Raw genomic sequence first — 13,291 nt, 5'->3', positions numbered from 1 at the left:
TGTCAGATTAAAGCACATCCACGAACCCAGGAAATATCTCATAATTCAGTATAGATTTATTCTTAGTTGAAAGGTCTTGGAAACAATCCTGCTTTCTGCCTTCTGGGAGTTCAGATCATGGAAGCATAACATGCCTTATCCGTACATGTCCTAGCTAGAATGATGAAGTTTCTCCTAATTTTTCAAAGTTGTTTTTTCTTTTATTATTTTTAACATAATGATAATCTGTGAAACAAAGACAAAAGCCAGAATAGATAGTGGGTGACTTTTGCATGGTCTTGTTCTTCAGTGGCTTATTGTGGTCACTGAGAGTCCACACACACACCCCACCCCTCTGCCTCTGTAGGTATGGTTCTTTCTTACTAGAGGGTTTTTCATGACCCCAGGTCCACGTGACAAAACTTATGCCTCTCCTGCCCCTTTTCTGTATGCTTTCCTTGCCTCTTCTTCCCAACTCAAGACGCGCTTGGTTGCTCTGCTTACATGCCACATTGTGCCTTCCACACGCCGCTATTATAAGACATCTGATAGAAAATCATTTCAGTCACACTTCTGTCTGACCCTCCATGGTGAGCTTCTTGAGGGCAGGGCACATGTGATTGGTGCTTTGCAAGACCATATGACCATAGCGAAGTGAAGGTGTTAGCTGCTCAGACATGTCTGACTCTGCAACCCCATGGACTGTTGCCCGCCAGACTCCAGACTCTGTCCATGGATCCATGTTTTCTCAGAAAATCTTGAGATTAGATAACCAGCTCATTTTTGAGGAATTGAAATGGTAGTGGGAATATGTGTACCAGTATTTGTATCTGTGAAAGCACTCAGTTATTAGATCTTCCTAGCCTAGCTAACATGAAAATGCTTGCAAGTTTTCCTTCTCTCTCCACAAGCTTACAGGACAGGTAGTGTTCACTTAACAGCAGTGCTGTCCTCATCAGTCAGCAGCAAGCAGTCAGGAACAGTGCTTCTGCACAAGCAGGATCCTTGGGTCTCCAGCTGTTTTCACAGGAGCCATACTCTCGCTCAGCCCAGCATGGCGACACTGTAGGGACTCCATCACCATCCTTTAATGGCTGGAGAAAAATCACTAGGCGGAAAAAAATCAGAGTAGTCTGGTTGATGATTGGGAAGTAGATATATGTTTGACCACAAATCTTAAGCATATTTTTTTAATAGTATCAGGCTTTTTTTTTTCAAAACCGTGTGGAACATTCATGGATATTTTGAGGAAGTTTGAAAATAATGTTGAAAATGAATATATGTTAATTAATAGCTTACTCAGTAATTATGCTCAGTAAAAATGCCATCCTTAGCTGTTTTAGGAATGTAATCTTGAAAGAATAATCCAAAGACTACTGTAGTGGGAACACTAATATGTAAGGGCTTTCTCTAACCCCAGTCACAGCATCAGTCTCTCAGTGGTTCTGAACCCTGGACCACTTTCTCATTGGGCTGAAGGTCAGCTCTTACCTTCTACAATGTCTATGAACAGATCAGCTTATCATTTTGCATACTCTTCTCCTTCAGAGAAGACAGTAATGTAAAAAGAGTTCTGACTCCGTTTCCTTTCCAAAGTTGGTCTCAGACCCTTTTCTTTTTTCTGGTAACAGAAAATAGAAATGCCTGTTTGATTTTACCTGCATCTAGAATCCTAAGGATTTTAGAAATAATTGATTTAAGAACTATGACTCCAGTCCAATACAGAATTAACTTGTTACCTGCTCTCTTTTGTGGGATGTAGAATTTGTCATTTCCATACTATAGATGAGGGAACAGAATTAATACAGTTTAAGTGTAGCTGTTTGATGCAGGCAGTTTGGTCATAACATTCAAAATTCTTGACTGTCACATCTGCTTGCATTGTGTCTATCACCATTTTTACTAACAGTGTCATGGACACGTAGTTATTTAAGTTACTTTGGATCTGTGAGGAAGCAACTTCATGTTCTAGCAGTAGATGCTTCATAGATTCTCTTCAGGTCCTGGGGAGGTTGCCATGGAGAGTGGGAGACTGTTGGAGACTGCTGGGAAGCCATGGCATGATTCTCCTGTGATGCTGCCCTGTGTATAAAGGCAGCTGGATTGGCATTGTCTTTACCTGAAGCCCCTGCGTTAGGGAAAGCTGTTGAGGAAGGCAGGCTGGTGGTCCAGCAGAGGCATACGGGTGCAGTTTGCTGTCCTCCTCATGCCCTGCCAAGTATTCCGGAAACATATTCTGAGTAGAATGTACTCATGCAGGGTAGTATATTTTGTTATCTCACTTTGTTTTGATTTTTACTCTTTTCCTGCCTTTCATGTAGAAATCAAACCAGCTTTCAAGGAATAGATTTGTGCTTATTAGATGGCTATTTCATGATTCTTCTTGTTGTTCAGTTGCTAAGTTGTGTGCGACTCTTTGTGACCCCATGAACTGCAGCACGCCAGGTTTCCCTGTCCTTCACTGTCTTCCAGAGTTTGCTCAAATTCCTGCTGTTGTGTTGATGATGCCATCTAATCATCTTATCCTTCTCCTCCTGCCCTCAGTCTTTCCCAGCATCAGGGTTTTTTTTCCCAGATCAGCATCATCTTTTCCAATGAGTTGGCTAACACGCTTATTTCCAGCCACTGCCCTCTGTCACGTCAGCCCATCTGAAAACCAGACCTGACTTTTTCTCTTCAGATTACTTGTCATGCACTTTCCTATGAGGCCGTAAGTGTGGGCTGAGGGAAGGATGGCCGGTGTCACAGGAGTAGGTAAAGCAAGAGTACAAGCCTCCTGTTTGTGGAACTTAGTTTCAGATGCTCTTCACCCTTAGTATGCTACATACACCACTTTAACTTGCAGACATGGTATTCCTGGATGTATCCTTCCCTAATACTAGTTGAATCAGATAGTGCCCAGTTCATGATAAGTCCATGGCCATCTCATGTCCCTTGTCAAGGCTGCATGATTATCTAATATAGTCAGGTGTCCTGTCACCACTGGGAGCCAGCAGCAAGCCAGGATTTCCTGTCAAAAGGAAAACAGTTATTTATTGACTAAAGCATGTCTTAGCCCCCAGACCTTTGGTCCTTCTGCTCTTCTGTTTTGGCTCCAAGTATCTCAATCAGCTGTAGGCATTTCCATTAGTTACTGAGACCAGAACAGAGATCCTTGTTGTATCCTGGCCCACATGGAGTGCGTTCTCTCACCTCGCTGAATGCTGAGCCTTTTAGGTCACTCAGGAGATAGAGAAGAACACAGGTGGGTGGAATGAGAGATACTGACATTCGTGCCTCTTTTTTGGTGGTAGCAGATGAAGAGCACAACAGTTTTTCTCTTTGGAGGAAATACCTTAACATGCTTCCACATCATAGCACCTTTGGAAACTTTGCGCAGGGCACAAAATTTACTCTGAATTCTTTTAGCATTTATCTTCTGTCCATTGGTACAGGCTTGTATTGCCAGGGTGTCTGAGGCTACCTTTTGTTTCCTGTTAACACATTCTATCTGTATGACGCCCTCTTGTCCTGTGAAACAGTGAGATGATGAGGTTCCTGTAGGCTGAGCTGCAGTGAGAACTGGAGTTTATATCGCGTAATGTCAGCAAGATGGAAGTAGCCTGCTGTCGGCCAGGTGAAAGCAGGTAGCTTTCTGTTTTCTCTGCTGTTTGGGACAGAGAAACACACCTGCACATACACATTGAGCTCTGAGATCAGTAGCTGCCAACCAGGGCAGGCAATGTGCTGATTCTCTCCAGTAGAACTCACAGCTCGATCTGCAGCTGCAGCAGGGGCTGCTCCTGGTAAAATCTGTGGTAACTGCTGTCATCCTCAAAGCCGTCTGTGTTCTATGGAGGCCTGATGCCAAACAGGAGGGGAGAGAGGAGTCAGCAGCATGCCTGTCTCAGTCTCTGAGATGATCCCTCAGAAGATGTGGTATCTCTTTCATTGTTGTTTGCAGTGCAGAGAAACTTGGATTTCTTTTCAGCTCATCTCATCACAGCAGTTCTCATTATATGAATCAAGGTGCAAATGTGGGAGTTCTTCCTGTTTCTGAGTATATGTTCCATCCACAAACTCAAGATCTGGGCAGATAATCATAAGACAGACTTCATTTGTGTTTGTCACTCATGAAACCTTCAACTTGGCCAGTAGAGCACAGGGGTATTGAGTCCTCGGGGATCAACATTACATCAGGACAGGGACCCGTAAGTCCCGAAAGGTCTAGCTTTCTCTTTCTCCAGTGCACTGCTGCTGCTGCTGCTGCTAAGTCGCTTCAGTCGTGTCCAACTCTGTGCGACCCCATAGACGGCAGCCCACCAGGCTCCGCCATCCCTGGGATTCTCCAGGCAAGAATACTGGAGTGGGTTGCCATTTCCTTCTCCAATGCATGAAAGTGAAAAGTGAAAGTGAAGTCGCTTAGTTGTGCCCGACTCTTAGTGACCCCGTGGACTGCATCCTACCAGGCTTCTCCCTCCAGTGCACAGTTGTCCCCAAAAGTAACGCTTTGGGAAGAAGGACGAATTAACTGACAGGATTAGGATGTCAGTGAAGGGTTCTTTCCTGAAGGACCAGCTGCTTTCTGAATCAGGGGCTCTGGGACTGCCTCTGACTCAGGCTGGGACCCAGAGGATACTCCTGGACCTTATGGTGCTTGATCAGGCAGGGCCTCTGTTACCCTAGAGGTTATATGGGAGTTTCTTTAGATTCTCAGCTCTTCCACAAATCTCTCAGTAGCCATCCTCCACCAAATATTCCTGTACCTCAGGGCGTATTAATAACTTAGGTCCTCTGGGTCCTTATGTGTGCTCTGCCTGACTGCTTCTGGGCACTTGGCTCCACTTTTCCTTACCTCGTGGAAATCTGGGAGCCTATTTCAAGGGCAGCCTCTGCCATACTGACCTTCTCTGTGGCTCCCCGAGGGGTCAAGTTAAGAGGTGGGTGACCATGACACATGACAGATGTCTCTCAGTCTTCATATTTCTGTCTCTGTCTTTTACTGTCACATTGCTAGCATCCAGATATTCTGATTTCTGTTCTGGGCTATGCAGAAGGCAGAAAGTTTGAGTTGGGCTTTTATAGGATAGTTCTAATTAAAGACAAACACTTTGGCCACTGTGATGAATTCCCAGTTTCATCCCTGAAATGCGTTTTGTAGTGATATATTACAATACCTAACAGACAGAAGCTAATCAAGGAACTTCTCGGAGTACTTTCATGTCTGTTTTCTTATTTCCTCTTCAGATAACCTTGTGGTATAAATAGAACTAGATTCTTACAGATGAGGAAACAGGTTCAGAAAAGGTAATTACTTTTCTGGAGGCAGAACTAGGACTGGAACCTGAATCCCTTGACTCCTTACCTTGTGCTGTCTCTTCAACACACGCCTAGTGGCTCACATAGGGTGGCATACGTGTCTCTATCCGGAAACCACAGTTCACAGTTGTGTTAGATGCTGGTTGCCCCTAATTACAGCTTATATTTAAGAATATATTTGCAAGTAAGTTAACAAACACACTTGACAGAAACCTAGGAAGTTACAAATGAAAATTGTAGGTAAAAAGAGTATGTGCATGTTTGTATTTTCTCTGTAATATTCACACCTTCAGTTTCTATCTCTATGCAATAATTCTCTCCAGAGGAAATACATCTGCTACTTTCTAAATGCATCCACTGCTTGCTTTAGAAGTCCCTGAATGGGACTTCCATCTCTTCCTCCTGTAAGAGGATTTGGAGACAGGTTGAGGGGTTGTTTAATTGAGGAAGTTCTGCAGGTTGAAACCCAGCCTATTTTGTTGTCCATCTTACCTGATCTGCATAGTAATGGCTAAGCCTAAGATCAGTCTGTTGATCATTGTTGCTAAATCATTTTCTGTATTTTTTTCTCCCAAGAAACATAAAATTTTTGAAGATTAGTGTTACATGTACTTTATAAGTTCGCTCAGTGCCCTGCCATCTTAACTATTCATGTTTAGAGCATCACATGAAGGCGTTCTTAATGAGATTTAGTGCAGGCCTCTGCTGTTATCTCACTGGAGGGTTTGCTGGAGGCTGGCTTTCCCGACAGCCCTGACCACAGAGTGTTGGAATGCGGGGCTGACGTCACAGCCGCTCCTGGGAATGTTCTGCATTCCTCTTCCTGGCAGTGGTCAGGTGGCTTCCAGCAAGAATGAAGGATAACAGCTTCCAAAGAAGAAAAAGAAAGAGGAGGAAGAGAACAGTTTATAATCAAACTATTGTGGGGGAGGCACTTTTATTCTGAGCCAAAATTGAAATTAGAACCAGATGTCTAACATTCTGATGCTGCACGAATGTTAAATGCATTTATTAATGACTGTAATAGCTGAGTTATTTGGCTTCTTATTGAACTTAAGTTTTGAAACTCTCTTTAAGAATTCTGGAAAAACAACTTCTTGTAGTTGATATTTTATCTGCAGGCACCTTTTTGAGTGTAAAGGGGGGTGGGGAATGGCGCACTGAGGCCCAGGTGCTGTGGTTAATGAACAGGCTGTGTAAAATCTGATAATCTTCGGAAACATGACTTCTGAAACATGAAGTCTCTGTAATGTGTTAATGTAGTAACTTCAATCCATTAATTAGGGGAGAGGTATATTCTATTAAGATATATGCTACAGAAGTTTTTTTCCTGAAAATATTCGCATTAACGTTGTTGTTTCTGAATATTATGTTACTGGCCAAGCCAGGTATTCAAAACAAAACATAGCAGACTCTTAATATAATAAACACAGATTTCCCAGAAGTCATTCAACTCTGCAGTAGTGTGTGCAACAGAAAATTGGACAGTAACTGAGTTAAGTTTAAACTTAATTTGTGTTTTCCTGTCTTCTAGGCACTGAAGTACTTTGTTCACAGTGATTGTACTGGCTTAGCATATCATAATTTGTGTGTGTTAAAGTAAAAAAGTTTTTTCTTTTTTTTTTTAAACAGTGCCTTTCAGTAGATTCTCTTATTTCTGTATCATAGCAGTTACATTAAAACAGTTCTCCAGTTTAGGTGAACTATGTTTGAATACTTCCTGTTACATATTGAAATGGAAAGTTGGCCTCCTGTTGTAGGTCATGTCGCTGGTAAGGAATTTCCAGAAATGTGGAGAAGTGCTGACTCATGGTGTACAGTGGACTGATCCCACTGCAGTAAGTCATGAGGGGGTTTTCTGAGTTCCTCGTTGAAGCAAGCAAAATATGCCTGGGTAATGTGCTACTTTATTTTTAGATGTAGCTGTGGGGGTGGAAGAGAGGCTGTTGGTTGGACTATTAGTCTTGCTAATAGCTTTAAAAGTTCTAGGGTTAGGTATGTGTGTAAATGTGTTTTTCTACAGGCTATTATTAGAATTTGGAAACCAGATTGTTTTTGTTGTAGTCACCTACTGTTGTTCTCTCTGAATCTTGCCCCCCACAGGAACCCCATGCCCTCAGGCTGGGATGGTGTCTGGCTGTGGGCTCTATGAAATGTCAGGGATGGTGGTGCTTGCGTTTAGGGGGGTTGGTCCAGAAAGAGGTGTTGAATTCTTTGTATCTATAATTGGAAGTTTCTGAAACTAATAGTAATGATTTACAACTTTAAATATTAGCAGGCAGAAGTTAGCAGAAAAACTAAGATTTGTTGCGTTTAATGTACCTGGCTCTGTCCTGAATATTTTACGTATGTTAAATTGTCTAAATCTGAAGTTACCGGTTGAAATTTATTTTTCATTCATTTGGTATGGAGATGTCTGCTAAATTTGAGGGAGAGGAGCTATCTATAACAAAAATTCACTTCTAAATGCATATCTAATCTCATCTAATGCAAAGTGTACCCATCCATCAATTCCACAAACACTCGCCGAGTAACTGTTCTGTTCCAGGCCAGTGCTGCTGGGTGCTGGGCGCTAGGCGATGAGTGCTGGGTGATAGGTGCTGTGGAAGATGTGCCCTTAGTTCCCTCTCTGAGGGCAGCGGTGCTGCATGTAGGACCAGAGCAGGAAGCACACGTTCATGGTTTGTGCAGCATTCTGTTATGGCTATCGTGGTAGAATTCTATAGGTACAGTGGGGCACAAAGAAGGGATATACTTAGATCTATGCTAGATTCTGTCAGATTGTGCTGTGCTTAGTCGCTCTTTGCAACCCCATGAAATGTAGCCCACCGGGCTTCTCCTCTGTTCCTTGGATTTTCCAGGCAAGAATCCTGGAGTGGGTTGCCTCTTTTAATATGATTCTGAGGATGTCAAACTTGATGACTGAAAGTAATTTGAGTAGGCAGTGCTGAAAAAAACAAGCTTATAAGGGAGATGAGGGAAGTACTCCAGTATATGTGACAGTTACTCAGGACTGCTTAAGAGGAAATTTAAGAAATTTAAATATTTCCTTACGTCAAGTCATTTCCTTCCATACACACGTACATCTCACAAAACAGCATGACAGTCGCCTTGTGTGTCTGAGTCTACCCTTCTCACACACTCCTAAAGAGATTGAGTGGCTCTTTGTTAACACTCACCATGGAATCATAGAGCATGTTCTAAAACTGTTTCCTGTTATGTGAAGGTTGACAGAAGGAAGAGTAGGTGTCCTTCTGGTGAGTAGAGCCGCTGCCATTGGGGAGGCACATGGAACTCTGCAGGTGGCCTGCAGGCGGAAGCCCCGCTGAGCAGCTGTTCAGGGAGCTCTTGTCCTGTCTCCTGACCACCTCTATTGTCACCTTCTGCTGAGCTATACCAAGGGAGTCATTGACCTGTTTTGAGAGGTGATCGTAAGGAATTATTAACAGAACGATGCTCATATTTCAGAATGCAGGAATAGTTCTCTTCCTTTTCCAAATGTGTGTTCGCTAATTACATTGCAGAGAAAATCCTTGCCGACCTCTGGTAGGTGTTTTGCTTGAGAATGGGATAAGCACCGGCAGGGCATAGCCAATAGCCCTGAGGCTGGAGGTGATGCAGAGGCACCTAGGGCCTGTCACGCCATCCACATGGGATCCTCCAGTAATCTACAAAGCCCAGGAGTGTCTAGAAATTTAACATATTTGTTGACTGAGTAAGTGATGTTTCTATACTTTGAGACAAAACTACATTCTTTACTTTGTAAACTCTCGTATATGTATACACATAATTCATCAATGCTTAAAAAAAAACAGTGGCAAATACACATCACATAACATAAAACCATTTTAATATTTTTGTACATATTCAGTGGTATTAAGTACATTTGTAACGTGTTGCAAGCATCACCAGTGTACAGAGCTTTTTCATCATCTCAGACAGAAACTGTACCCATTTAATAATAATTCCCCACCTCTTTCCCCAGCCGCCCCCCACAGCTCCTGGTAACCTCCGTTATACCTTCATCTCTATAGACTTGCTTATTCTAGGTAACTCGTATAAGTGGAGTTACACAGTATTTGTCCTTTTGTGTCTGACTTCTCTCACCTAGCTTAATGTTCTCAAAGTCCATGCCACTCTATGGATGGATCACATCTTATTTATTCATTCATTTGTTAACAGACACTAGAGTTGTTTCTACCTTTCATTTATTGTGGAAAATGCTGCTGTGAACATCGATTTACAAATACCTGTTTTAGTTCCTGCTTTCAGTTCTTTTGAGCATATATCTAGGAGTGAAAATAGTAGAGCATATGTTCATTCTGTGTTTAACTTTTTGAGGAACTCTTGTAGTTTTCCACAGTGGCCCAGCCATTGCCCATTCCCACCAGCAGTGGGTTCTAGTTTCTCGATGTCCTCACCAATGCTTGATATTTTCCTTTTAAAAAAATAGCGATTCTAATGGGTGTGGGGTGGTATTTCATCCTGGTTTTGGTTTGAGTTTCCATCATGACTAGCGATGTTGAGCACATAATACACTTTGAAATTCCAAAATAACCCAGAAAACAATTAAAAGTCTCTAAGAAGATGAAGAGTTCCTCATCAGACCATTTTCACTGCAACTGTGGCCTCTCCAGCCCACAAACACAGTTTCTTCAACATTTGCATCTGTGACTGAAGGCTGGGACCACTGTTCTCAGGGCTCAGAAAAATAGAAAAAGTTCTTTTCAAGTCAGGTAACCGTTCAACATGGAGAAGGCAATGGCACCCCACTCCAGTACTCTTGCCTGGAAAATCCCATGGATGGAGGAGCCTGGTAGGCTGCAGTCCATGGGGTCGCTAAGAGTTGGACACAACTGAGCGACTTCACTTTCACTTTTCACTTTCACGCATTGGAGAAGGAAATGGCAACCCACTCCAGTGTTCTTGCCTGGAGAATCCTAGGGACAGGGGAGCCTGGTGGGGTGCTGTCTATGGGGTCGCACAGAGTCGGACACGACTGAAGCGACTTAGCAGCAGCAGCAGCAACCCTTCCACAACATGTTCTTTTGCTGTGTTTGTATCAGATTCATTAAGTATGAAAAATGATTATGTTCACTTACACTTACTAATTTTCTTAAACAAACCAAGCTTTTAATCTAAAACTATGTGCGTGTGTGTGCTCAGCTGTGTCTGTGACCACATGGATTGTAGCCCGCCAGGCTCCTCTGTCCATGAGATTTCCCAGCAAGAACATTGGAGTGGCCATTTCCTCCTTCAGGAGAACCTTTTGACCCAGGGATCGAACCTACATCCCTTGGTTTCCTGGATTGGCAGGTGGATTCTTTACCAGCTGCGCCACCTGGGAAGTCAGTCTAAAGCTATATGTAGGCATTAGGTAATTGGAAAAGAAAGGGTCTATACCGTGAGGGCATGTGAAAATGATGAAATCAATTAAATGTTTAATTCTGTACTAGTAATTTCATGATTTCATTATTTACATTTATTGCCTTAATATGTTTATATTTAATGCTTTAATATATTTTGGTGTATAATATGAGATAGGGATCAATTTTAATGTTTTCCAAATAATTTTATCAGCCTCACTTTCTAAATAATTTTCCATCACTGACTCTAAATATTTCTCTTATTGCTTATTATATTCCTGTATCCTAGGATTTATTTCTTTGCTCTATATTCTGTTTTGTTGTGTTGATAGACAGTAAACCTTGATATAAATCAATGCCTTGCTTCTGTGTATGTATGAATAATTTATAGATAAATACACTTGATCGGGGGGCAAAATCATTAAAAATTTTAAAACAAAGTGCATGATCGGTTTCAAAAATAACAGCCCACCAGTCCATGAACACAACATCTGGCGGGTTTTGTAATTCTTCTCTTGCCCTTGGATTTGACCGTTGTTCATTCAGTCAGCACAGCTTCATCCCACCTTCAGGCAGGGTTGTTACTTCAGGACGACCCGACTTCACTACAGATGCACAGCCCACGCTTGGGATCTCAGCAATGAAGGGTACTTTGCTTGACTCACTTTTCTTTGTTGCTCAGTTTTCTTGAGAAACTCTACAAAGGAATTTTAGAGCAATATGCTTCTTATAACAGAGGGAGTTTTTTTTTTTTTTTTTTTAAGTACTTTATTGATCAGCGGAGAAGGGAATGGCAAGCCACTCCTGTACTCTTGCCTAGAAAATCCCATGGATGGAGGAGCCTGGTAGGCTGCAGTCCATGGGGTCGCTACAAGTCGGACGCTACTGAGCGACTTCACTTTCACTTTTCACTTTCACACAATGGAGAAGGCAATGGTGGCCCACTCCAGTGTTCTTGCCTGGAGAATCCCAGGGACGGCAGAGCCTGGTGGGCTGCCGTCTATGGGGTCGCACAGAGTCGGACACGACTGAAGTGACTTAGCAGCAGCAGGTCTTTAAGGATCCCCTAAGTTCCTTGGATTGCAAGAAGATCAAACCAGCCAATCCTAAAAGAAATCAGGGTTGAATATTTATTGTAAGGACTGATGCTGAATCTGAAGCTCCATTATTTTGGCCACCTGATACAAAGAGCCAGCTCATTGGAAAAGACCCTAATGCTGGGAAAGATTGAGGGCAGGTGGAGAAGGGGACAACAGAGGGCGAGATGGTTGGATGGCATCACTGACTCAACAGACATGAATTTGAGCAAATGCTGGGAGGTGGTGAAGGACAGGAAAGACAGGAAAGACTGGCGTGCTGCAGTCCATGGGGTCGCAAAGAGCTGGACATGACTGAGTAACTGAACAACGACATAGCTTGCTAGTGATCAGTTTAACATTGGCCCCAAGGAGGTCACCTGTTCTGGTCACCTTTTTACTTCATGTTAAAATTGGCACAGCTTTAAAAAAAGTTTTTATTGAAGTGTAGTTAGGAATAAAACATAGCCATCCTATATTTTATTTGGTAAATCGGACAACTGTTTACCTTAAGCTGAATTATACATAATATATTTAAAATGTTGTGTTACTTTCTGCTGTAGAGCAAAATGAGTCATTTATACATATATATGTACCACCTGACCTGCCTGTTGAGAAATCTGTATGCAGGTCAGGAAGCAACAGTTAGAACTGGACATGGAACAACAGACTGGTTCCAAATAGGAAAAGGAGTACGTCAAGGCTGTATATTGTCACCCTGTTTATTTAACTTATATGCAGAGTACATCATGAGAAACGCTGGACTGGAGGAAACACAAGCTGGAATCAAGATTGCCGGGAGAAATATTAATAACCTCAGATATGCAGATGACACCACCTTTATGGCAGAAAGTGAAGAGGAACTAAAAAGCCTCTTGATGAAAGTGAAAGTGGAGAGTGAAAAAGTTGGCTTAAAGCTCAACATTCAGAAAACGAAGATCATGGCATCTGGTCCCGTCACTTCATGGGAAATAGATGGGGAAACAGTGGAAACAGTGTCAGACTTTATTTTTTTGGGCTCCAAAATCACTGCAGATGGTGACTGCAGCCATGAAATTAAAAGATGCTTACTCCTTGGAAGGAAAGTTATGACTAATCTAGATAGCATATTCAAAAGCAGAGACATTACTTTGCCAACAAAAGTCCGTCTAGTCAAGGCTGTGGTTTTTCCTGTGGTCATGTATGGATGTGAGAGTTAGACTGTGAAGAAGGCTGAGCACTGAAGAATTGATGCTTTTGTACTGTGGTGCTGGAGAAGACTCTTGTATTGCAAGGAGATCCAACCAGTCCATTCTGAAGGAGATCAGCCCTGGGATTTCTTTGGAAGGAATGATGCTACTGAGAACTCCAGTATTTGGAGCTGAAACTCCAGTACTTTGGCCACCTCATGCGAAGAGTTGACTCATTGGAAAAGACTCTGATGCTGGGAGGGATTGGGGGCAGGAGGAGAAGGGGACGACAGAGGATGAGATGGTTGGATGGCATCACTGACTCGATGGACGTGAGTCTGAGTGAACTCCGGGAGTTGGTAATGGACAGGGAGGCCTAGCGTGCTGCAATTCATGGGGTCGC

The 13,291-nt window shown here is 42.7% G+C and overlaps 1 protein-coding gene across 4 annotated transcripts in view; it reads left to right on the top strand.

Moving 5' to 3' along the window:
- SPIDR (scaffold protein involved in DNA repair) overlaps window positions 1–13,291 on the top strand; it is a 275,881-nt gene that overhangs the window by 129,280 nt on the left and 133,310 nt on the right. The window contains exon 1 of one of the 4 annotated variants that reach the window (XM_025001818.2): window positions 3,105–3,223. The exons of the other annotated variants lie outside the window; for them this stretch is intronic. Within the exon in view, the coding sequence (XP_024857586.1) occupies window positions 3,180–3,223 (44 nt within the window). The 5' untranslated portion in view covers window positions 3,105–3,179. Of the gene's footprint in view, window positions 1–3,104; window positions 3,224–13,291 lie in introns of those variants that run through there. 4 annotated transcript variants of the gene reach the window in all.

Source organism: Bos taurus, chromosome 14 (assembly GCF_002263795.3).
Source record: "Bos taurus isolate L1 Dominette 01449 registration number 42190680 breed Hereford chromosome 14, ARS-UCD2.0, whole genome shotgun sequence".
NCBI classification, from domain to species: domain Eukaryota; kingdom Metazoa; phylum Chordata; class Mammalia; order Artiodactyla; family Bovidae; genus Bos; species Bos taurus.
The sequence above is the reverse complement of the archived record's forward strand: the minus strand, read 5'-3'. Positions and strand labels throughout refer to the sequence as shown.